This window comes from Sylvia atricapilla, chromosome 5, assembly GCF_009819655.1.
Source record: "Sylvia atricapilla isolate bSylAtr1 chromosome 5, bSylAtr1.pri, whole genome shotgun sequence".
NCBI classification, from domain to species: domain Eukaryota; kingdom Metazoa; phylum Chordata; class Aves; order Passeriformes; family Sylviidae; genus Sylvia; species Sylvia atricapilla.
Window position 1 is genome coordinate 49,896,651 of NC_089144.1, and position 26,149 is coordinate 49,922,799.

Here is a 26,149-nt window from a genome sequence, read left to right on the forward strand (position 1 = left end):
AAACTGTGCTAGCTAAATGGAGTAGTGAGGACTCCATGGGAGAGACTACATTTCAGCCAATGGTCTTAAATCCTAATATTTATCCTGGATGTCCTCTCTCTGACCTATCAATCCAGGGCAGCAACTGAAAAATAGTTTGAGCATCACAGTTGTTTACTTGTGGAATGCTTGGATACTGCCTTAGAGGAATATTAATTTCACAAATTTCAGTGCACAATAAAAGGGAACAAAATAACGAATAGAAGTTCTGCCTAGGACCAAAACTTACCTAGTTATTAAAATAAAGAGTTCCAACACCTAAAAGCAGCAACTGACAGCAAGAAAGCCCAGAACAAACACACACACGGCAGTCGTTTATTTGTTGTAGCACGAAATCAGATGCTCCAGCTCAGAGACAAGAAGGTAGGCAGGAATTAAATGGGTACTTTTAACTTTAAGTAAAAACATCCTAATTTCAGTCACTTGTAAGTAAACAGTGAGCATAACTGCCAAGAATAATCTGTATTTCAGTCCAGACATATAATAAACTGGCTGCTTTGCACTTTTGCCAGCTGTGGCAAAAGAGACCCAAACCTTTCCAACAGGTTTGGAACAACAGGACATTGGCTCTCTGCAAATACCACAGCCAAGTAAATTCCTTCCAGCAATCCTACTGGGATGTAGATGTACCTCAGCGAGAGCTGAAGTACCACTGCAAATTTTCAATGTTAGGGTTTGCCCCTTTTTCATTTCAAGACTACCCTGAAAAGAGACCATTTCCCACCCACATCAAACATCCATGGTGGAGGTAACACATCTTCACCACAACATAAACTGAATCTACTTCACACTAGAGAGATCAGGGAAATGCATCCCTCAACATTTATTTCAATGCTACATTTATTCTGCATTTACCCTCAAAACATAGTTACCACTATAACTTTGGTACCTCAGTCAAAACAAATTTCAATGTATCTCCAATACATTGAAAAAATATAAGGATAATCAGGATAATTATCTGAAAAGCAACACTTTACACGTGTTATTGACAGATGACAAAACTAAAGTTTGTCACTTTTGAAACCCAAGTCTCATCGTCTGACCCTAAATTTACAGCTTGTTTTTTGAAAACTATTAATGCCCTAAGCAAATTGCCCTTGCCATTAAAAAAGCCCAGCCACAAAAAAATATTAGGTCATTTTTTTTCTGGTACAAAAGAAACCTATAAAATGACATTTACTTTTCATTCAATCATCTTAAGTCTGTGTTGAGTCTTTTCATATCGCTTCTAAAAACACCATTCTTCCTAATTAAATTTTGAATTTAAACACGACCTTAAGAAGAATGCTACAAAAACACACTTTTCAAAGGCACAACTGACAACAATATTTAGAAGAATGGCCATTAGTAAAAAATATAAAAGTTCAGAGGGATAAAACCACTGATTAGGTGCTCTTGAACTATGAAATGAAGATTCACAAAAAAAGTCTTCTCTGTTTTGGTATAAAAATGACTGCACATTGCAGTAGAAAATGGCTATGTTAAAAAAGGAAAAAAGCAAAACCCCCAGGCTTTACATGGCACACATAAGGATTAGACATACAAGTCTTCCTAGCATGACCTGTCTGTGAGACTATTCCGTGCTATCTTTAAAAAATCTTCACAAACCAGCACAAAAGTATAAATTAGTTCGCATTCCAGAACCCTGTTTCATTAAAAAAAGAAAAACAGACCATGATTTGAAAATCCCTATGTCCTCAACAAAAAAAGGAGTCTTATTTTAGCAACAATCAAAACAGCCATTGAAACTACCATGAAAATTATCCCTATTATAAACTACTACTTTCTTATTAGATCTTCATTTACTACTTTGCAGTGTCACAAGTCTAGATACTTTAATACAGTGATTTACAACTGAAAAACACCTAATTAAGAGGTGAAGAAAAAGAAAATTTAAGAATAACATACGACCACTCAGAATCCAACTGTTCTTTGTAGGCTCTCAGGACATGAAGAGCCACAGCCAAGTTCTCAGAATCCAGCAGCTCTCTCACTCGCTCTGAATTCAGGCAGGTGAACAGGACCATGCAGCAATAGGTGACAATTTTCTCATCACTGTATGTCAGGCATGTCCTTCAAGAGAAAATAAGGAGTTAAGAGCAAGTTAAAATGGATCCTGGAAAAACAGACTAGTGGCACTGAGCTCACTCAATTGTCCTTTAGAGGACCACAAGTTTGCCGTTGCCTAAGAAGGATAAAAGTCACCTGCAAGGAAAAACATCCAACTCACAGCTGAAGGTCAAACTTGACAGGAAGTTTATAAATGTAATGTTAAATTGGAACTGCTTTTTTTACCATAAGGTTTTCCTACACCTGGTGCTGATGAGTGGGGTCCAAAAACCCACGGAGAATGATCATCAAATTGAACCAAAGTGCATTTGTTACCAGCTTACTACAAAAAATCTGGCTGAACCCATCAACAACGTTGTCATGTGTCTGCACAAAATAGTTTATGTAATATTTCCTTACATGTATGTCATTAAATCCCCAGGAAGATATTCTGGTGAGGTTAGGAGGGGGCAGAAGGATTGAAAGAGATGAAGATTAAGGAACTTTTATAGATTACATCTGATCCACCAATACTGACAGATCTGCACATCAGCAACATGAGAAAAGAAAATGCTGTGTTCTTGGAAATAAGTGTAACTGCTTGAAAACATGCCTGAAATAAAACTTTTGTTTGAAGCTTGTAATTCAAAATAGTTTTCTTCCAGTTTTTGTTAAATTAAATCAATTCACTGTTAGTTTAGAATAAGCAGGTTTTTAAAGGTTCTGACTCCTGCGGTTGACTAACAAAAAAAATCTACAGGATATGGTCTCAACCAGCCCATTCTCATCAGAGTTATTTTTCAGAGTTTCATGGTGCAAAGGCACAGCTATCATGTACAAAAGATTTGAATACAACCACAGAAATGACACTAGGAAAAAAACCCGCATCCATGCTTACAAGAAGAGATCTGGGAAAGCACACTTCCAAATGCTATTCTGGGAATCTCCATTTCCTGCTGCAATGTTTCCAAGAAACTGGAGACTACAACGAAGAGCTGAAAGAAATTCAGAAAATATATTAATAACAATTCAAAGCAACACCAATAAATTTTACAAAAGTGATATACCTCAATATTCCATATACACACTTCAGAATCCATCTGCAGGAATCTTTAGGTGCAGTATTTAATTGCTACTGTACTGTAGCAGTGTACATACTGCAAATGTATATTTGCATTTTCTCTCCTGTAATGCAAGTAATTTTATGAAGTATTTTGGAATTACACCCAAGACTTGTCTGAGTATTACACACCAGTTACCAGTGATTACAAGAACTAATTGACAGGTCCTTGCTCCTCACATTATATTCTGGTTAGCTGGACAAATCATTATAGACTATTATGATGTGCTCAATACCTTCTATACAAAAATTTCTATCCCAGAAAAATGAAAGCCAGCTCTTCAAATAGCTCTGCCTCAATTTTTGACACTGAATTTTATATGGCTGATTTCTGCTCTTACTCCAAAGGATTTCTTTTAGCCATCTCTCAATACAGATTTAAAATACAAGAAAACGATATTTCTCCACATAAATTAATATCCAAGAGCAACCACCAAAAGATGTAAATTCATAAAAAAAAACAGCATGAACCGAAGACTTCATTAAATTAAAACTTTTTTTTTTTTCCTTATCAACAGCTCTCAATAGCCTGGCCCTTATTAATAAGTTGGCAAAGAAACTTGAAATTAAATGTTTATATTCAGTCTAACAAATAGTACAAACAACAGCCTAATTAATACATATGGAGGCAGCTAGTATTGCTAGGTTCTGCAAATCTAAAATTAGGTCCCTTACAAAGGTGCTGAGCTGTTGTGCCAGCTGGCAGCCAGATTGCCTAGACAGGTCTAGGCATATGTCCTCTTGAGAACAAGAAAGCAAGTCTAAAAAGTGGTCCCTTGGGCTTAGAAAAAAGTAATTCTTTTTCACTCTCTCTATATATATATTTAAGCCCGAAATATCTATGTATTCTCCGTAATGCACCTTTAATTATATTCTCCTCCAGTTCTTAAGATCTCTGCTCTCTCCCCCTGCGCATCTGCACTGATTTATTATTTTCTGCTCATCATTGTGCTTCCGCTTCTCCCACCCATCTGGTTCCCATCCTGCTGACTATGGAGGTTTCTGAAGGACAGCAAGTATGAGCATGCAGATATTTTATGGAAGTACCTCCTTGCTAGAAAAAAATAACTAGACTGTAAATCCTAGGAAGAGAGTATCATTTCCCTTGGTGGATTCCTTACCTATTCAGTAATAAGAAAAGTCTCCCAAAGAAACATAAGGTTGGTTGACTATATTCCAATATTTCCCTCAAATTTGCTTGACCTTTTTCAGTTTTCAATTGGTTGGTTATTAGAGATTAGTCTGTCCAAAATGCTCTACAGACCAAGGAAAAAAGTTCAAGATCTTGTAAAGCTACAATTCTTACTGTAACAAAGAGGAAATGCCATGAACACATTTACAGTACAATAATAAATAGCTATGAATTCTCCATTAATCACACAGTGGACTCTCAGTATTTGTGAAACCAACCAACACGCCCTTATCCAGCAGTGATGTCCTGAACAAGGAATGAGGATTCAGAAAAAGGTGACAGTTCTGTGGATACGCCTATGGAAAAAACCATTTTCATCACTAAATCATTTTCATCAGCCTGTTCTTAACCAGTTAAGAGTTAAGATTTTTCTTCAAATTAGAGGACACAAATCAATATATGGGCAAGTGGGTATTCCATAAGACAAAACCTATCACATCTATTCCCAACTAAGCAGAGAAAGAGCATGCCTTGATAATGCAATATTTCACCATACAAGTAATCTCACATGATGCATCTCAGCAATTTGGAAGATGTGATTCTACAAACAGAAATGAGCACCCAAGGTCACACACCCTTGTCCAGCAGTCACAGGTAGAAAAGCACAGATGGGGAGGAACAAACAGCATGAAAAAGTCATCACACTACACCTGAAGTAGCTCATCACAGCATGTTCTCTGAACCACATCACAGCAATATCTGTATGGTTGTGCTTAGAAAAACCAAAACATTTCCTCCAAAACTCCACAGGTGGTGGTCTTGGGATACGTAAATGTCTCATGCAGTGCTTCTCTCCAAATGTAACCCCATGTAAAATGTACTAGCCTAGCAACAAGCTACCAAGCAACAGTGAATTTTGATCCAAGCATTGCAAATCTATACTATGGTATTTATGCTTTAAAAAAGAAACTCCCTAAAAATCCAACTAGACACGTTAATTCACAGTGAGGTATGTGTGTGTCAAAAAATGCAAACATTGCAACAAAAGGGAAGTACTGCATTTTGAACTATCGAAATCTTTTCTTAGCATTCAATTTCCATGGTTTTCTTTTCTGTTTTACTTCTATTGGACTTGACTGATACAACATATGATGAAGGTATGCTTGGATATCTGTACAATACAAATACTGCTTTTCTCCTCTTTAAGAATTTCTTCATCATAAAAATCACAGAACCCTAGAATTACTAAGCTTAGAAAAGACCTGTAAGATCATGAAGTCCAACCTCAACCCATCACCATCATGTTTACCACTGAAGCATGTTCTCAAGTACCACATCCATGCCTTTTGTGAGTACTTCTAGGATGGTAACTCCACTGCCTCCCTGGCCAGCCCATTCCAATGCCTGGCCACCCTTTCCAGGAAGAAATTTTCCCTGATATCTAATGTGAAGTTCTCCTGGTACAATTCGAGGCAATCTCCTTCCATGGACTTTCCATGTCCTTACAGCAAAAGCAAGAAAATGTAGATGCTGATGAAGACAGACTTCCCTTCTGCCATCCAATCAATAAGCCATGTGCTTTCTGAAAAGGGAGAAAGGAAAAGGAAAACAAAAAAGATGGAAAAAGAAAAACACAAAACAATTTCACTTATTCCCAAAAATGTACAGATTTTTACAAAGCTAAAAACAAGTGTCTTAAACAATTCTGTAGCTATCAGCATGGCTAAAATTTTACTTGAAAAAAAGGTTACTCTGTGTGTGGTCAAGAGGAGTATTTTTAACCTGATGGTCAACCACCGTGAAATTGCATGTACTAAGATGTAAATTCTGATACACAAATGAACGCTGGAGCTGAAGAGATTTTCCCTCACCGAGATCTCAATAGCTCCTGTAAAAGCTGGTGCTCTTTAGTAAAGACAGACTACACGTTGCTTTCACAGCCAGTCTGCAACGGCTTAGGGAGACTTTCCTAGGTTCTACAAAAATAACCTCTTTATACAACAGGGCAAAGGGTACAAGCAGAAACACTGACTCTTTACCTAATGAATTCTGGCACCTAAATGTTTGTCTACATGTAAACTGATCATTTAGTCACTGAAGGCCACCCATGACAATGGTGAGGCAGCTGATACCTGATGGCCCTGTATGAGGATGGTTTAAATGCACTCCAGCAGTTCAGTACCTTCAAGATCACAGCTCCCTCCCTTCTTTTCAGTCCTTTATTATCACAGAACAACTGAGCCAGGCTCTAGTGCATGCTTTTCATTTAATTACTATATTGACATTATGCCATTTAACAATTATATTATATGGTCTAAAAGACCACAGTGGCTCATCTGGTCCCATCTCCCTGCTCCAACAGGGCATGCCAGAGCACAGGATTGTGCCCAGATGGTTCTGGAATATCCCCAGTGAGGAGACTCCACACCCTCTGTGGACAATCTGTTCAGGGCTCGGTCACTGCCCAGGGAAGAAGTTCTGCCTCATGTCCAGGTGGAACCTCCTGGGCTCAGTCCCTGCCCGTTCCTCTGGTGCCATTGCTGGGCCCCCTGGAGCAGAGCCTGGGCCCTGCTCTGAGCCCTCCCTGCTCCCAGGGACACACAGGGATGAGGGACTCTCCCAGCTGGGGCTCCTCTGGAGGCTGGATGGCCCCAGCTCCCTCAGCCTTTCCTTGTAAGAGATGCTCCAGTCCACACAAAAGACATAATTTCACATATTTTCAGAATCAGATTGTGTACTAGATGAAAACTAAAATCCCTGAAGTTCTGAGGAGAAAGACTTGAAGCATCAAGATTTTAAAATTCAATACCTGGTTTCCTTCTGTTCCACATGATTAGAACAGGAGCCCACAAACATGCTCAGCAATCATTTCAAAAAACCTTGACAGCAACTGTAGAGACTTAAAACAGTCCTAAGAGATTTCCATTCTCTTTTTTTGGGACAGACAACAGTGACAATTGTACGTACGAACCTCTGCCTTTACTGGAGTTATAAAACAAATAAGAGATATAAAATAAATCCAACAAGGCACATACAAAACCGGACACCATTGCTTGTCAGGCTGCAAACATAAGGCTTACAAACTTGCATCTCTCTTAAAGCTCTAAGCAGTAATACACAGGAAAAACAGAGCTGGAGTGTCCCCTCTGCACTGGGGCCAACACAAAGCCTAGTAAGTCCGGGGACAACATCCCAGGCTCCCAAGAGCCTGCACACTTTTAGAGTCGCCTGTGAGCTTTGCAAATTTAAACTGTGGGCAGTGAGCTGTCACACAGAGCAGCTCTGGCTGTTTGCAAACAATGACAGAATGCTTTGTGATAGACTGCCTGTCCTGGAAAAACAAAACTTCCAACTCAGCATAAGGTGTAGACCTCTATTGCTATAAAATGTGAGTTTCCACCACTATCATCCGGTCACTGACTTGTTTCCTTGCGGCTGCAAGTTAAAGCAACTTCCAGTCATAAAGAGTTATTTGCCTCTTTACCACCATGAATCATACCACAAATACTGATGAAAATATATTTTCCTTGGAAAACAGTCTGTCTAGACTACTGAAATTGAATGTACAATACATATATGGGCTCTGTCATTTAATGTTATTAAAATAGTGCTTAGTATTTTATTGCTGTAAATAAAATTATTGTCTAGCTACCTTTTATATTTCCACCTTGGTCTTACTGCACTTGTAGTGCATACTAGTAACCCCTTTTTACCATCTGTGGAATACCAAGAATGTTGTGTTTAGTAAGTTTCTGCTCCCCCTCCCCTCCATCTCCTCCACCTCTGAAACAAAGTCACACTCTTATTTTTTTTTTTATTTCCCTTCAGAAATGCCAATTCTAATTTTCACAGAACACTATGTGCATTGATTGGACAACCCTTGTGTTCTTGGAAGATAAATGTCTAGGCAAAATATCACCACTTTGTTCTGACTTAAAAGGAGAATTTGACTTAAAGGCAAGTAAAATTCTTGCCACACTATTAAAAATGTGGAATTACAAATAAATTAGAAGGGAGCTAAAAGAAACCACCAGACCACACATCAAATTAGCCTCTGATGCAAATTAAGTTCCAATGAGGTCTCATAATGGGAGATTAAAAAAACCCTTACTTGTGCATTTACTAAGAAAAGAGTCAGTTTGACAGAGCTCTCGAGATCAGGTTCAAAACTACTCTGATTTACATAGCACTAACAATGCTTACTAAATACAGTACTAGTACCATTTTCTTTATCTCCTGTTATTTTAATTGCACCATTTCATTTTTAGAAAGTATACATATATGAACTCGTTTCTTTAACAAATTATCTATTAAAATCTAAAAGCATATGAAATGGGACTCCTGTTACATCCCCACAAGTAGCAAAAACACATGCCTGAGATTACTCTCCTATGTGAAGTAAAACACTTGTAAGTGCTTACAGACCTGGGAATTGCCTTTATTAGCTTCCTGCACACATTAGGATGTAAAATCTTGTTCTTGAATCAGCCCAAAAGCTGAGCCTAAATCTAATGCAATGTCTCTTTAAAGGTCCTGCAGCAGTGAAATCAGCAAGCTTGAAGTACTGGGGAGTCTCAAACTGGCCTTAAACCATGCCAGGAAACCAAGAAAAATAAGAAGGACTGGCCACCCACTATGCACTATTAGTGGTGTCTGACTGCGAGACACACTCCTCCTGCATGATACCTTGTACAGGTCTGGAAAAAAAAAGAAGAAGAAAAATTATTAACATGTAAAGTACTAACCAAGGCTAGGAATAATTTTCTCCAATTACTTTTGATAGTATACGGTGTATGTTGCTTCATTTAACCAAAAATTTCCACTGAAGTGCTTGTATTTGCCCTCAAAAAGCTGAATGATCTTTCTCTGCAAGTCTGTGGAAAGAATATCAGACTTCCCCCCACTTACTTGTACCATTTATATTCTGTATCTGGCTAATAAACAGACACCAGTCCTTTTGGAATACAGAATTAAAAGCAAACATACACTTGGTGTTTTTACTTGCATATCCACATTAATATACAGCAAGAGTTTAGCATCAACCTCTTTTGGGCATCATCATTTAGCTTAATACCTGTAAGGCCAGCTTACCTCTTCTCATTGCCATGTTCAGGTCCCTTTTGTACTACATGTGGTATTTGCCCAGAGATTGGAAGAAAGGGAAAAAACTTGATGTGCCTCACAAATTCACTTGATGTTTCTACACATCATGTAACTTGGCAGTATACCCTAAAATTCTCAGCAAAAAGCAAGAGACACATTTCTCTCCAAGCCCAAAGCTGCTAGCAAAAAAGGGAGCTACAAAATGGGAAATAAAATCTTGTAGCTTTGTGTCTGGAAAGCCATGGCTAGACAACTCCCTCTTTTCCACCAGAACAAAACTCCTGTAACTGGAGAGTATGGAAGTTGTGCCATGGCAATGATAATCAAATGGTTGAGAGAACGACATGTGTAACTCCTACATAATTATAACCACTTGGATTTTTATGCCAACAGGCAACAGATGTCTCCCATTGTTCTCTCTGCCCAGATCTTCCTCTACCTTCTTTCCATCCCCCTTCCATCTTCAAAAACCATAGCCTCCTTGGGGCCTCTGTGGAGACTCTTTAGAAGGGGTATTTCCTCTCAGAAGATGCAAAAAAAGTTAAGTTTCTTCTCCCTGCATTAAATTTATGATGCTCTGTCTTTAGAAAATTCTCTGCAATTAAAAGGTTTGTTTGCCCCATTCTTCCCACCTTTATCTTGAGATCCTAATTTCCCTGCCGCAAAAAACAGGGTGACCATCTTAAATCTAGGGATGTTTCTGCAAGGTTTGATTCACACACATTTGTGTAGAACAGGAACCTGCCTCATTATGAATCTTGCTGACATTATTTGCTGGGGTATGGTAGGGGACACTAAAGAGCAAGGAAGGAAGGAAAGGACTTACAGAACACTGTATTTAGAGATCCACAGAAATATAGGCATTACAGTTCATTTCAAGCCTCAACCAAAGTAACCAGAAACCATTCTAATTAAATAGACATCAGCAAACTCCTATTTCCTTTGTGCTCCAAGTGGATATCACTCCACATTATAAAACCACTATGCATGTGGCATAGATCAGCAAGATCTTGGCAGGCTATACTAGAAAGCCTCCAAATTGCAGGAGCAGGAAAAAAACAAACCATCTCTACACACTGTCTAAAAGCTGTACCAGCAACAAGACAAGGGCAGACCACTGACCTACTAATTGTTCTGACTTAAGGATATTTCCTCAGGTTACTCTCTCTCCTAGAAGGAGCAAAATTATTTACACTGACACTGAGACAGTCACTTTGCTTCCCAGTGCAGCAATCAAAACACCTTTCCATGAATACCATGAGAAGGACAGTTTTGGCCACTAGTACTAGTATCAACCTGGTGGCAAGCAGCAGCTTCTTAATCACTATTTCAAAGTCTGCTTCCAATGCCATCCATCTTATCAGTATACCTGACAAGCAAATCTCATTAGGCAGGATCTGGTCTATAGTTCAAATTGTGCCTTCACACGTTGCTGCAAAAAACCACTTTTATACTTACATATACACAGTCAATAAAATATTTCACTTTGATACAGCTTAAACAGACAGAGACTATTTACAAGGGCTGGACTGACAGGACAAGAGGGAATGGCTTCTCAATACCAGAAGACAGGGTTATATGGGATATTAGAGAAAAATTCTTCCCTGTGAAGGTGGTAAGGCCCTGGCAAAGGCTGCCCAGAGAAGCTGTGGCTGACTCAGCCCTGGAAGTGTCTAAGGCCAGGCTGGATGGGGTTTGGAGCACCCTGACATAGTGGAACCATGGCAAGGGGTGTGGACAAGATGATCTTTAATGTCCCTTCCAATACAAGCCATTCTGTGATTCTAAATCACACCTCTACTGCAATAGCAGCAAGACTCAAGGACACAACCAAGCCAATAGTGGGGAAAAAATTCCCACTACCATGAATCACTGCATTCAAACAGTAGGACATTTAGACTAGAGTTAAGAAAAGGTCTTAAAATGAGAGGAGAGTCTCCCATGGGATTATTAAGGGATAAACACAGAAAAATGGAGCTTACTGTATTTGGACACAACAGCCTACAACAACAGTTGCCTGTAACAGTGAAGATCCAAGCCCTGCTGCACGTTGGAAGCCCCACTCCCTCTTCCTTTATTTTTTTTTTTCACCATTAAGAAAGTGCTGCATATAAGTAGAGTCCCTGGTCCTACAATGGACCCTTCTTCAGTGGGTCCAAACTCTCAAAGCTCACACCACTCCAAATGTTAAAAAATGAAGAAAGAAATTAAGGCATGCGTCAAGTTCCCATATTAATTCCAGAAGTCACAGCCAACACTACACAGACATGTCAGGTTGAAAACACTGGTAACACTGGCAGTTACTCAAAATCCCAGTTCCTGCTGTACACAAATATCCCAGAGCTGCAGGGCACAGGGAGCTGTGCCCATACACACTGTGCAAGACCCAAGGTGTGGGAACTCCCAGCGAATGGGGCAAGATTTAACCACTGCAGGCAGGGCCAGTACTACATGCACAAGAACTAAAGAGAATTCTGTATTTGCTAACTCAGGACAACTCATCAGTCTGAGTGCTCTTGGTCAAGGTTTGGCCCTTTTTCTTTTGCAGAAAGCTGGAAGTGGTGTAAAGGCTGGTTCTCTATTTTGGAGTTTCTGCAAAAAGGCCAAAGCACAAAGCCTTGGAACAATGACCTGAACCAAGACCCACCCAAATCAGAGTCCTTCCATAGCCTTCAATGAATTTTGGACCAAACTAAGGGAACCAAGAGAATGTCCTTGCCCACAGCAGGCTGCATCCGTTTGACATAATTCGGAGAACATGAAGTTGCACAGCCCAAATCCTTGCTGAAGGTGTTCTGAAGACAGTTCATTAAAAATCTGTGGCAATATTCACCAAAACACAGCAGAGACAGAACAGCTGTACAGTTAAAACTGCAGTACAGGGGATGGAGCATCCGTGCATCTGGTAACTTCCTCCTGCCCAGCAGAAAGTTCTGCCTGTACCTTTAACCAGCCAAGGGACAACTGCCTTATTGCTAGAAAACCGCACAACTGCTTCATACCATATATGTTTCTGGGAGATGTTCACACTCACTTTCAAGAGGAATTCAGACTCATTTAAAAAAAGAAAAAAAAAATAAAGAGGTAAACACAAAGTAAGAACAACAATAATTTAAAAAATAAAAAACCTAAACGGTACAAAAGAACAAACCAATTACTTAAAACTTTCCTGTTTGGTCAAGTAGTAAAATGCTCAGAGCTACAGTAATTAGGGGATAGCAAAACTCAAAAAAATAGAGGATTTTCTTAAGCTATGGAAACATGAAACCAAAATCCCAATACAAGTGCAACTAGCAGTTTACTCCTACCAGACAGCGTATCAACTGATTGTTAGGGCACACTGCAAATGCTAGAGACCATGAAAATCCCAATATTATTTTTACAGATTGGAAAAACACAAAGGCCAAAAACAACACCAATAATTCAAATAAAAAACTCATGCTTATGTTTACATAAAAGTTTGATGAGTATAATATATTCGTCACACTCCCACAATTATTCCCCAAAAATACTATAAATATTATTTTGACAATGTAATTATAGTTTTTATTTTAACAGTGGCAGCAAAGTATTGGCATCAGTCCCCATACAAAAATCCTAACAGACAAAGCAAAGATCACACATTGAAACTGGCAACTCTTTTAAGGTCAGGGCTGTCCTTTATTCCTATGTCTAAAAAAAGTCCGTTTAAGTTAGCAGCTGGTTTATTCAAGCTGTAATACATATGTACTTTTAATTATGCTGTAAGCAAAGGAAACCCTAAATACAAAAATAAACAGGAGTGCAGATTTTTAAATTCTCTTTTCTTCCATGCAACTGAGGCATGTTCTTTCATGCAGCTTTTTGGGAATTGATCCTATGGACTCTGGGTCTACTCAGGAACTGCTTTCTCCCTCTTCCTCAAAAGAAAAGCTAATGTGAACCTGAACTGGGAAACATCATCTATGAATAGTTCATGATGAGTGTACGACAGTTAAAAAGATTCAAGCTTTATAACCACTCACTCATTCCACGTAAATCAGCAAGTAACATGACTTGTACAAAAAAAATCTGCAGGATAATAATTTACTGTATTTGGTCACAAAAATCCCCAAGATCTCCAATTAAACATTCTCTTTCATAGATGAATATTTGGGGCACGGCAAAGAGAATAAAGACTAACTATCCTTCCTTAATCCAGTTCATTTAAATTTCATAGCCATTGTCTATGAGAGTCTCCAGGACACAATTTAGAAATTACACCCTCTCCAAATCCCTATAAACAAGCCTGTGTGAAGGCATTTGCTCAGTTACAGACCTCTGTTTATAGACAATAAAACTTGGCAATGGTTTCCTAAATACATTGGGTGAGCTCTGCTATGACTTCTGTCTAGCAAAAAGTTACTTACTACCTGTGTTCCACCACACTTTCCAAGCACATTTTAAAATACTTTTTAGATAGAAAACATTAGCAGTAATTTGGAAATGAAACCATTCAGTGCAACATTATTAAAGAACTTAAAAAAAAAAAAAAAAAAAAAAAAAAAAAGGTGAAAGCAAAATGCAGGTTTTTAAAAGAATAAAACAGAAGAATGAAAAGTGGTGGACAAGAGAAAAAAGGGGAAGCACAAAAGATAAGAGTGACTCCTTCAGTCAATATTGGCATTCATTAAAGAACATTTAGGTTCCGTAACTAACCACTCTGTTTCTCTTTCCTGCTGATTTAAAATATTTTGCTGAATGACCAGGCATTTAATTTCAAAAATAGGTGAAAATTAGTTAGACTGTGATGCCAATACATAAGCCTCTAATGCTCAGTTTTTCAAACTAAGCCTTAAATGCCCATATTTTTCTGTTTACTGGTTCTGCAAAGGTACCACTCCAATGCATTACCTAAAGTCCAAGTATTTACTTCTAGCTCATTTTCCTACTGGCAAAATAGTATTTTTAAAGGGACCAAAGCCTTCTATGGCAAGAAAATAAACAGAGATAAATAAATATTGACAAGAAACAATAAACAGTTAAGGATATGTGACTATCCATTTAAAAAGGAATACAGCAAAACCAACTCAGCGTACTTTGGCAGGTTTGAAAGCATTTCCTTCCCCTGCTCTTCTGTACCTTCAAAATTAGCCAGTCTTGATTTTCCACTGTAATTCCAAACTGCCAGTCTTTGAGTGCAGAAATGGAAAAGGTTAGAGCAAAGAAACATCTGGTTTTTTTCACTGAGTGAGGATGGAACTGAAAGTTTTGTTTCCCCTACACCCTCCTGAAAAAAAGTAGAAATAACTTCACTAGTATCTACCCATTTTTGTTTTCAGGACTACTCTTGCAAACGTAACAATTTAACCGTTTTACTCATGCTGTTCCTCAGAAAAACAAAAGGATTTGATTAAATATCTCCTTTTCTGTAAACTTTTGAAAAGTACTTTGAATTAACAACTTTTTAGAACTGAGAAGGTACCCAATGTAGCTGCTGGAAATTTATTTCTTCTTGCCATTTATTTTCAGGCATCTCTCCTAATGAAATCTCAATGAAACTTCCTGGTACTACAGGAGCACCTACAGCTTATATTCAGTGGCTTTTAAAATCCAGCATGTCTTCACCTTCAAGAGCTTACAAAGAAATCAAGTATTCTTCTTTGCTCAGCTGTGTGATGTTCTCCTGTAGATCTCAGGGGAGCTTTTGTCTTCTTACTTCATCAAAGTTGAAATGTTTCCATCCTATTTGGCTTTTGCAAGAAACAGTCTCTGGAAGCTATAGATAGGCCTAGGTCCCTAATATCTTATTTTTGAAACACACGCACACCCCTATGTTTTAATTTATTTTTAGTGTCTATGAAGGAGTGATATTTTTATTTATACAGAGCTCTGAATTCAAAGCTTACTCATTGCTATCTCTTCTGCAGAGCGCATCTTTTCCACAACAATGGATAAAAAACACTTCTTCCCAGACCATGAACAACCCATAAAGCACCAATGGGTCAAGAGCAACTGGATTTTCATTAATGAATATGCATGAGAACTGATCAGGTCCAGAACAGCTGGAGTAATTCAACAACACTGATTGAGGCTGAACCCATGACACTATTAATAGTCCTGGTGGACAAAGAGAGAGGTAAAAAGCTGGCAGAAAAGGAGAGAGAAAAAAGGGGGAACACAGGAAAAAAGGGGGAACACAGGAAAAAAGGGGGAACACAGGAAAAAAGGGTGAGAAAAAGAGAAAAAAAGAGACACAAATGAAGATTAAAAATAGAGAAAAAGGGAGAGAGGGAAGAGAGAGGAAATAAGAGGGAAAAAAAAAGGGGGGGGGGCGAGGGGAAGAAAAAAAGCTCAAAAAAGGAACATTTTTTATAGCTCCCTTGTAAGAACGTGGCATTTGTAGTACTTGAAAAATGTTTAAAATAAGGTATCACATATTTTCCCACATATCCTCCCTCACAAAAGGAAGCATGAACAGGTGTTAGACATATGATATTCATGTTGCTGAACATCCTACCAGAAAATGCTCAAGTTACTATACTAAGCGCAGTATTAAAAAATTTACATAGAGTCATCTTTCATCACTGCTTTTGAAGGAATGCTGTAAGTTCTGTTTTGAGGAGAGTATCTGTAGCTGTTTAACTGCACCTGAACACTTTGCAGAAAATTGGAAGCAAGGTCAAATTCCTGTTCACAGATTCAAGCTACAATCCACTACAATTTAACCAAAGTTTCAGGACTTCATAGAATTATTAGGAGAGAACGCCCCAAACCTTGCTCTAACAGGCAGCACACCTGGACACAAGTTTTGGCTGAGATCCTCAGCAGCGTCTGTAACATGAACACAGGCTCCTGACATTCTGTACCAAAAACATTCTGTACCAGCAATTGTGTGACAGCAGGAGCAGGGCAGTGACTGCTCCCTGTGCTGGCACACTGCTGAGGCACCTCCAACCCTGTGTCCAGTTCTGGGCCTTTATCTAAAAAAAAAAAAAAAAAAAAAAAAAGACCAAAAAAAAAAAAAAAAAAAAAAAAAAAGACACCGAAGGGCTGAGAGCATGCCCAGGGAAGGCAACAGAGCTGGGCAAGGGTCTGGTGGACAAGGCTGATGAAGAGCAGCTCAGGGAGCTGGAGAGGCTCAGCCCAGAGAAAAGGAGGCTCAGGGGAGACTGTCTCACTCTCCACAACTCCCTGACAGGAGTGGGCAGCCAGGGAGGGTTGGGCTCTGCTCCCAGGGGACAAGGGACAGGATGAGAGGAAATAGCCTCAAGCTGTGCCAGCGGAGAGTCAGGTTGGATGTCAGGAGGAACTTCTCCATGAAAAATGTGGTCAAGCATTGGCAGGGATGTCTCAAGGAGGTGGTGGAGTCCCCATTCCTGGAGGTGTCCAAGGAATGGCTGGATGCAGCACTCAGTGCTCTGGTCGGACTGACAAGGTCACAGCCTGGATGGACATAGTGGTCTTGGAGGTCTTTTTCAACCCAAATCACTCCATGATTCTGTGATTCTCAAGTTAACACATTTTTATCTGGCTTTCTCTGGGTGGTTAAAACCCCCAAAGACTACAGAGGCCTGGCACCAGCACAGCAATAACAATACCTGTGCCAGCTGGTCATCAGCAACCTGGACATGAGGAATACTGGTGGGATGCTTGGAGCATTTCTCAGGCAAGTACTGCAGCTGAGACCCCAGGTCTGCTCAGAGAGGACAATCACTTCATTCAGAGAACTTGCAAAACAAGTTGTCTCACACAGGGCAGCTACGAGGCATTCAATGCCTTTTCACCTGAGAGGACAGAAATGTATTTTGGCAGATAAATCATTTTTAAGCAATTACATTGGAATTCAAAGAGCATTCTTCAGCATCAGCAGTATTTTGAAGTGGTGAAAGGTTTGAGAAGATCTGTTTACAAACAAAAACATTAAAGCTCCTTCTGTCCAAGCTGGGGTGAGCATTAATGAAAGGATCAAATGGGACACTGCCTACAGAACACGAGCTTGCCGCAAAACAGGCATGTCCTTGCTTGAAACTTACCAAGGAGACACAACATTATCCTTTGGGATTTTTCCTGATTTTGGAGAGGGATTCTAAATCCAGCTCTCACATTCTGGAATCTAAAGATCCATCATCTAGACAAACCTCAGTGTACCTTTCCAAAGGTCTGCTGGGTTCCACTGGAAAGTTTAAGATTTGCCATAGAAAAAAGAAAAAAAAAATCCAAACTTAACCCCACAACCAAACCAAGACACATGCTGTGAAGTGAAGGATATTTCCTATGTCTGCTGCAATCCCAAACATACTGTACTACTTCTGAGTTCTTAGATCTAGGGCTGCTTTAGGTTCAGTTAAAGTTCGCCTGGCAGCTTCATGAGCTGCTCCTCTGGCAAGTGTTCTTGGTCTTTGTAACCACAGCAGAAAAAGAAAAGGTTGCTATGATGAGACTCATCCAATTAAAAAAATATCTAAAACAAAAGGGATGTCTAGAAGGTACTTTGCAAATTCCATTAAAACTATATCCTGCAGCGAATTCCCTTTTTCCTTCAGACTTAAAAAACTGAGTATCTTATTATCTATCTATTGGAAGACTGTGTTCTCAAATCAGTTAAGAAACATAAAAGACCTTCTTGCATGTAGTGTTTCTGCATGAGCAGTACAGCTTCTGCATCTTCAATTCCCATCCAAATTAATTCTGAACTGGCCAAAAGGGGCAACATTTATCATCTTGTCTGTTTTCCCACCAGGAATATCCAAGCTCTCTAATCTAAAGCATTAACTACCTCCTTTCACAACCATCTGCTTCCTAGACTTTCAGCATGTACAGCTTTAAGAATACTGAGGCAAAGTCCAGTCTTTAGATACTGTCCAAGCAGCATAGCACACAGATTTTTCTCTCTTTGACTGAGAAGTTCTATCCTTTGCAGAAAGGAAGAGGGAGGAGTGCTGAAGCAGTAAGAACAGGGAGCACGTTTATAAGAAGGTGTAAATTATCTGTCACAGATAACTCTTATTGCTGCCCAGAAGGGCTACAAGCTGCTAACCCCTTGTTTAGCATCACTGCACAATCAGCCCTGGAAAGTGCCCAGCAGGAAAGGACCTGGTGCTGCTAGTGAGCTGTGGCTGAACATGAGCTCAGGTGTGCCCAGGGGGGCAAGAACACCAATGGCACCTGGCCTGTCCCAGCCATGGTTTGGCAGCAGGACCAGAGCAGGGACTGTTAGGACACTGCAAGGCTGGAGCACACCCAGAGAAGGGAACACAACTGAGGCAGCTGGGGTGGCTCAGCCTGGAGAAAAAGAGGCTCAGGGGGAACCATCGCACCCTCCACCACTCTCTGACAGGGGGAAGCAGCCAGGGAGGGTTGGGCTCTGCTCCTAGGGAACAAGGGATAGGATGAGAGGAAATGGCCAGGGAAGAGTAAAGTCGGACATCAGAAGGAATTTCTTCACCAAAAGAGTGGTCAGGCATTGGCAGGGACTGCCCAGAGAGATGGTAGAGTCCCCATCCTGGGAGGTGCCCAAGGAATGGCTGGACATGGCTGGGTAACAAGGTGGGGATTAGTGACAGGCAGGATACAGTGGTCTTGGAGGCACTTTCCAACCTCAGGGGCTCTGTGATCCTGTGAATCCCCAACAGCAGTCATCCAGCTGTTGGCTTCTTCATGCAACTCCTGCAGGTCCCCTCCTCCAAGCAGTACAAAATACACATTGCTCAAGGCAGATTAGTTGTAAGAAAGATTAGTCTTAAGAATGTCTTAGAATACCACAGATGTACTATGTAAGCAATTAAATTAAATAAAATGAAATAAAACTAGGCTATGGAGTTCAACTCAAAGTAACATTGTAAGTAAACAAGGAAGAAGAGTGGAGACAAACAGCTAACTGTAGCAATACCATAAAAGAAAGAACTAAAAATGTTTGTGTGTTTTAATGCAAGTATTAAAAAAAAAGGAGACTCTTATTATGGGGACAGCTGGTTTGTACATGGGATTGGACAATCTCTGAGTGCTGTATGTATGAGTTAACTATTTTTCAACTTACCTCAAGTTTCAAAGAGCTATTTCAGGACAGACATTCTAACTCACTTTCAAGGATTCTGGCCCATTGCTTCAGTGGTATAACATATACTCAGAACAATAATCTCTTCCACAGCTGGCTAGGACAAGTATTACAAACATCCAGGAATTTGTTTCATTTTTTAAAGCATTGAAAAAAAATAAAAAGTAAGATGTTATGGTGAAAACACACAGTAGAGCTGTTTCAGTATATATACTGAATTGAGGAGTCCAATGAACCATGTATATAACTCCTGGGCAACTGTTTTTAAAGTATCACTCCTAGCAGCGACAATGCAAAGGAATCTGGATATACTTGAATAAATATTAGCAACAGTTTTTAGTCATGGACTAATGGACTAAGCAGATGATTGTCTTTGGACAACACCTTCTTTTTTGTTTCTTTGATCATGTCCTCTCCCTTAACCATCATATGGGTCACAGCAGTGGCCAAAAAATACATACTTTTTTTTTCATTTCTGGTTTTATCCATTTGAAATTGTACTACACTGAACTTTCTTACAAAAATTACCACACCACTCACTTACTAGCCTTAACAGCTACCAATGGATTAGAGTGCAAACCTGCCTTAGATATAGATCAGGTTAAACAAATTTTTCAGTCTGCAGAAAGAATTTTCCATCTCATCTTTGTAAATATGATAATGTTGGAGCTTCAAGTTTATTTAGCCTAAATTCCTGTTCTGGGAATTTTTCACAGGAACATGATCTGAAACATTATTTAGTGCTGTTTACCCTGCAATACAGCCTTACCTCCACCTCCTTGTACTTGCTTGCTATGGAAGGCACATTAAGGTATTTTAAAAACCTTAAGAATATACACAGGCACCAGAAAGAATCATCCAATCCAAGAAGCCGTTTGAGGAAGCAAACAATACACACCCAAATGAACAACCTGAAATACACCACTTAACACTTTATTATCTGCAAGAACAAAATACACATGCTACTCTAGCCCTGTGAGCTGATTTCCTATATGAAACATGAGGAGAATCATGAAACAGAATTACAGTTAATAAACAGCACCGTTTACTAATTTCATGGGTCTCTTTTGTTTCAACAGTGCTATCCAAGTCCAACTTAACAATTCACTTTGGTACAACTAATAATCCAGAGTCAAATTTAATTGTTAGCTTCTGAGGTAAACCCTGCAGAAGGAACCAGTGCTCTAGGCACTACATTAATTTCCACTTACAACAAAGTTCATCAGATCACTCAGCAAGGAATTAGCAACATTTGCTTGTCTACAATTTTTTTTGTTGTCTTAACAGATGTGGAAGACATAAGCCATGCTCATCACAGACGTTCCCCAAGGAGATCAATGCTACTAACAGCATCAATGAACCACCTATCCCAGGTCAATACAGCAAATCTTAGTTATGTTATAAACTCAGATGTATTTACTGAATGTCTATGTAGAGTAACAGTCACAAAACAACTTCTCCTGAAATCCTGTTAAGAACTGTCTTGCCAATGCCACCCTTTTATTCAGTGACGGTAAACAGAGATTTTAAACCTAACTTCTGGCTAGGAAAAAGAGTCTGAAGCAGATAATCAAATTACTGGGGTTTACCCCCTTTCCTTTTAGCTCTCCTTCTTCAAACCCATGAGCAGAGAACAGCACACACACACGACAGCCCAGCAAGGACAGGCCAGCAGCCATAAAGCCAAAATGAAGACCTCAGGCCATGCTTGTATCCAATGAGAACATCCTGCTCCCTGCCCTGCACCCCTCTGGCAGGTGGCATTCTTGATCCACCACAATTCCTGATGCTTTAACAGGCTGAAGGTGGCAAGCTCACTTCCCTACTACAGCTTTTTGAGCCCACTGCTTTCCAAGGCCCCAGTAGGGACAGTGACAGGCTGGACAGGAGCAACATTTTGGTTCCCATCACTTTTCCTTTTATCTTGCTGGTCTGAAAAGCAGTTCACAAGTATGTGGCAGGACACTCTTGCCCTCCATGACCTTTCCCAGTCCTTCCTACAACAAGGCTTGAAAGGCACCCCTGTGTGACATCAGTTCCTCCTCTTTAAGGCCACTGAGCAAGCCCTTTTTGCCACCCACAGAATTTATAGTTGAGCTCCTCCCACACTAAAGGGCTGTGCTGGCATCTACAACCCTTCCCTGGCAGCAGGACTCCAGCAACAGGTCCAGGAGTGACCCTGGCCTAAGCACAATACCCTCACGTGCCCACAGGGCTTCATTTTGAGCCAAATACAGCAGTAAAAGGAAATCCAGTCTCCTGGACTTCACTGCTCCCTCACAGCTTCATAAAGGTGTTTGAGGGTAAGTTACTGCATGACAGCTGTTCCACCTGCTTCCACAGAATGACAGAAAAGGAGCAGTAGAAATCCAGTAAAAAAACCTCACCTGAGGAACAGGAGTGAAAAGAAATAACACACACAAGAAAACAAACATGCTTTACTGTCTGCAGCCACAGACAGTCACAATTGGAGTCCAATGTATAAAGCTCCACTGAGAAACACAGATTGTAAGGAGAATTACTGAAAACTTTTAATATCCAGTGAAATGAGTAGCAATAACTACCACTAGAGAAAAAGGGTAATACAGTCACATTTTCTCTTCACTGCACTGAAAGAAAAAACGTCATCTGTTAAGGAAATGTGAACACTACTCAAATCAGTACTTAGTTCCTGGGAGATAGCAACCATGGTACCTAAATGAAAATTAAAAATAATTTTTAAAAAGTCACAGCCAAAATTTGCTTCCTGGAATTAGATAAATTACTTTAAGTATCAGCAAATGAAAAGACATTAAAACAGCAGAATGTATTTTGAATGGAGGTACTACAGGAACTTTTCCTTTTCTAAAACCAAATATCCTATTTCATATTAAAGAGTTTCCACATATATTTCCCTTAGCAATCTATATTGAACAGTTCAGTGAAAATACAGCTGAACTAGACTTGAGGCTGAGACCATTTTCAAGCAGCCTAAGAGAGAACTAATTCTTAACTGTAATTCAATAAAGAATGAAGTTTATTTATAAAACAAATGCATCAGAAAAGTGACATCATACCACCCATATAAAAAAATATAGTGCAGGCTATATATTTAACAAAATCCCCAACCTTACCAGTCAGTAACAATTCTTCTTTGCTTTGTATTCCATGAAGCAACTTTATCAAATGGACAGATACAGAGATGAGACCCAAGTTCCTATTATTAGATTGGGAAAAAAACCACAGTAATTCATTTGATATTAAATACACTCAAAAAATTTAGAAGGCTTTTCACCTAAGTTAACAGGAAATCTTTAGCATCGTCAGGACCTCTGAAACAAAAGTAGTTTCTCCTATGTTACTACCTGCCTATCAGTAGTCACATTACTACCATCAGAAGCAAATCAAAGGGGTTTATTGCATCATCCTGCATTTTACCAATTTTGGGCACAGAACCTTCAGAGCTAAGCACCCTTTCCTCCCTTCTTGCTATTCCTCCTATTGGATATTAAACATTAGGGAGTTATTCCTATAACTTAAACAGCTTTATTTGTGTGGAAACTTGGCTTTGTCTGGAGATCAAGCATCCAGAACAAGAGTAATGTATCTTACTTCATAATAAACTTGGATTTTCAATACCAACAATTAGTGACAGCCACCAAAAAACAACAGGGCAAGCACAATGAGAAATATACACAACTCTCATAGAGAAGCAGAGAAGACCAAGTGATTATTTATCCTTTCCCCAGTGAGGAGGAATCACAGGTAGACTCAGAATGATTTGCATTGCAATTTCTGTGGCATTAACTGAATTTTGCCCCAGCACAGAAACTAAGACTTGGTCCCATGTCAAAATTACATTTAGCTCAATAAATCAAATTTCACAAGTTCCAAGAAGCCAATTTTTAAGACTGTAGTTCCCAATAATTCTTTGATATAACCAACTTGTGACAAGTTCAGGGGGTTTTATGTGTTGCTTGGTTGGTCTGGGGCTCCTGTGGGGCATCTAGGCAAGGAGGGTGTTGCTATTTCATTGGAGTTTTTTTAAAACATCAATCAGACTATGAGGTTTTCAGTAATTACAGCTGGTTGTATCACAACCATCCCTTCAATGTTGCAACAGACACAGGCAAAGAATAGAGAGGCTAAATAACTTAAGGAGCCACATTGACTTAATATCCTTTAAGCTCAACTTGCCTGTATGTATGTATCAGGATTAATATGCACAGTACTATACCCTGTGTTTTGCTAGGAAAGCCAGACAGATCTAAATGAACGTTAAAAGACATACTAATCCTGTAACTGATTATTAAGACCATTTACTTATTCATTATGTAATTAAAAAAAAATAAAGAGAAAAAAAGGATAGATAAGTTTTACAGTCAGGCTTCCAGCAGATTTATACCACTTGTGTAATCAACTCCTGTTATGGACCCAAACACCCTGTTCTGTTACTGAGCAGGGCCCCAAACTGACCTACAAACTGGTCAGCTATTTTTGTTTCTTGCATATTTGAATTCAAGTGATTGCATCAAGCAGGAAATGCCAGTTAATAAATCAACTAACAGAGCAGTGTAAAATAAGAATCTCTTTCATAAAACCACACAAACATCAGAAGGTGGTACTTTGTCATGGGCTAAAAGGGATCATAACTGTACCTCATGACATGTTGATTCTTGGCACACTCCACACAAGCATTCCTCAGACATCTGAAGCACTCTGCTATGAGCAGCAGGCAGGTGTCTACATCTGCCAGTCCACAGGAGTCCTTACAGGTCTGCTCAATGGCCCTTGAGGTGCTTGTCAGGACTTCCAGGACATCCCGAAATACACTTTCTTCTGCTGTTTCTCTGAAATACATGAACTTGTGGTGAAGAAAAATAAAAATTCACTCTCTACAAAAGAACAAAATACATCACACAATTCTCCCATCAGCCTTTTCAGAAAAGGGGCTGTAGGAGAATTGTGTTGCCTTAGTATTCCTTGTGACTTTTCAACAGCTCTTTGGGATTTTAATGAAAAGGGAAAAAAAAAATCTCTATCTAATACATATAGCTGGCAGGTTTATACATGACACTGCATGCTGCTTTAAGAGGAATTGCTTTAGTTAATGAACACAGTTTAGATGTCCAGCATCAGGTGTTTCAGAAGAATGAGGTACCAGAAGCTGCAGCCTGCATGGATATTTCCTCCATGGGATAAAAGTCATGGGTGGCTGCACAAGCACCATTCTGAGGTGTGTCAACCACAGTCAAGGGAAAAAGCCAACTCTGTCCCACCTCAGAAGACAGCTACCCAACACAGAAGGTACCAGGCCACTTCCTGGAGCAGCTGAACAAGGAAATCAGCACTACCAAAGTATGAGCATATGCAGAAATCCATATGACTGGATGACAGCTGATGCTGCTGTTCCATGAAGATTTACCAGCCTCCCAGGACTGACACACACATTTACAGATGATCTGTCACACAGAGATAAAAACTTCCAAACTACAGCTATTTGTCTACACTCTGCCCTGATTTTATGTCCACAAAAGAGACGAGGGCAGCACATGACAAATGTTGCTAACTCAGTTCTGATACCACATGCTGGTGGAGAGAAGCCACACCAGAGAGTGTTTATGGCATTGCTACAGGGAAATTCATTAAATTTGCTCATCCAATACTTCTGACTGCGGTCAGGAAAAGGAAAGCCAGATGCAGCCTCCGTGAACCTTAAATAGACTTGTAATGTACTCAGGATCAAACAGAAGAAAGTGAGATGAGAGGAAATGTAAAGTAGCATTTAATAAAATGTTCATGCAGAAAACTCTTTCTAAAGGAGAATTTAAAAAATCTCTTAATGAAACACTACTGGGTGATATTGCATATATATATGCAGTATTACCTGCATTCTGCTGCTCACTCAAATGCCTACACATTTGCAAAATTAGAAATTCTACCCTCTCTTTCCTAAGTGATCATGTCCATAAATCAAACCACAGAATCATCAAGGTTGGAAAAGATCCTTAAGATCATCAAGTTCAACATTAACCAAACGCTGCCAATCCACCTTGTCCCTAAGGATGCCCTTAGCCATGTTTGCAGACATTCTTTCCCACCTCTGCTCCTGCCATGTTCTCTTTCCTAGACTAAACAAAACTCTCTTAGTCTTTACTCACAGTTCACATTTTCTAAGTCCCTTATCAGATTTGTTGCTCCAATAGTGACACTTTCATGCTAGGCTGCATCTTACTGACAGTCCAGTGCCTCCAATGTTGAGGTCTGTTAGGGCGTAGAGGAGACTTACAAAGAAGGGAGAGTGCTGTAAGAAATACAACAACATACACTAATATCACTAAATTACCACAACATTACGTTTCAGATCTCCAGGAGGTATGTATTTTATTCTGCAACCTCACAGTTGATCAAGACCAAAATACTTACACATTCTCCATCCACACTGAAACATTAAAAAACCCACCACTGCATCACTGAGAATTACAGGGAAGAAGCTACATTTTACAGCGGAGCAATACAGAAGGGAAAATACCAAAGTGGCACCAAAAATAAAGACAAAACACAGAGCTGGCACTCAGTCACAAAGAAAACAGTGGAGCTTACATAACCAGAAAGAAAGTCTGGAATTTGGTTTTGGTTTCAAGACCGAAGAAAATACATTCATGGAACTTGAACCTTCAGCTTACAAGAAACAGCGCAGCTCCTGCCACTT

General features: G+C 39.6%; 1 protein-coding gene across 1 annotated transcript in view; it reads right to left on the reverse strand.

Moving 5' to 3' along the window:
* The window catches only part of ATXN10 (ataxin 10), an 88,695-nt gene that overhangs the window by 60,459 nt on the left and 2,087 nt on the right, over window positions 1-26,149 (reverse strand). Inside the window, exons 2-5 of the mRNA XM_066319461.1 lie at window positions 24,096-24,287; window positions 22,572-22,654; window positions 2,987-3,083; window positions 1,948-2,112 (exon numbers count right to left, since the gene is read on the reverse strand). Of these exons, the coding sequence (XP_066175558.1) occupies window positions 1,948-2,112; window positions 2,987-3,083; window positions 22,572-22,654; window positions 24,096-24,287 (537 nt within the window). The remainder of the gene's footprint in view (window positions 1-1,947; window positions 2,113-2,986; window positions 3,084-22,571; window positions 22,655-24,095; window positions 24,288-26,149) is intronic.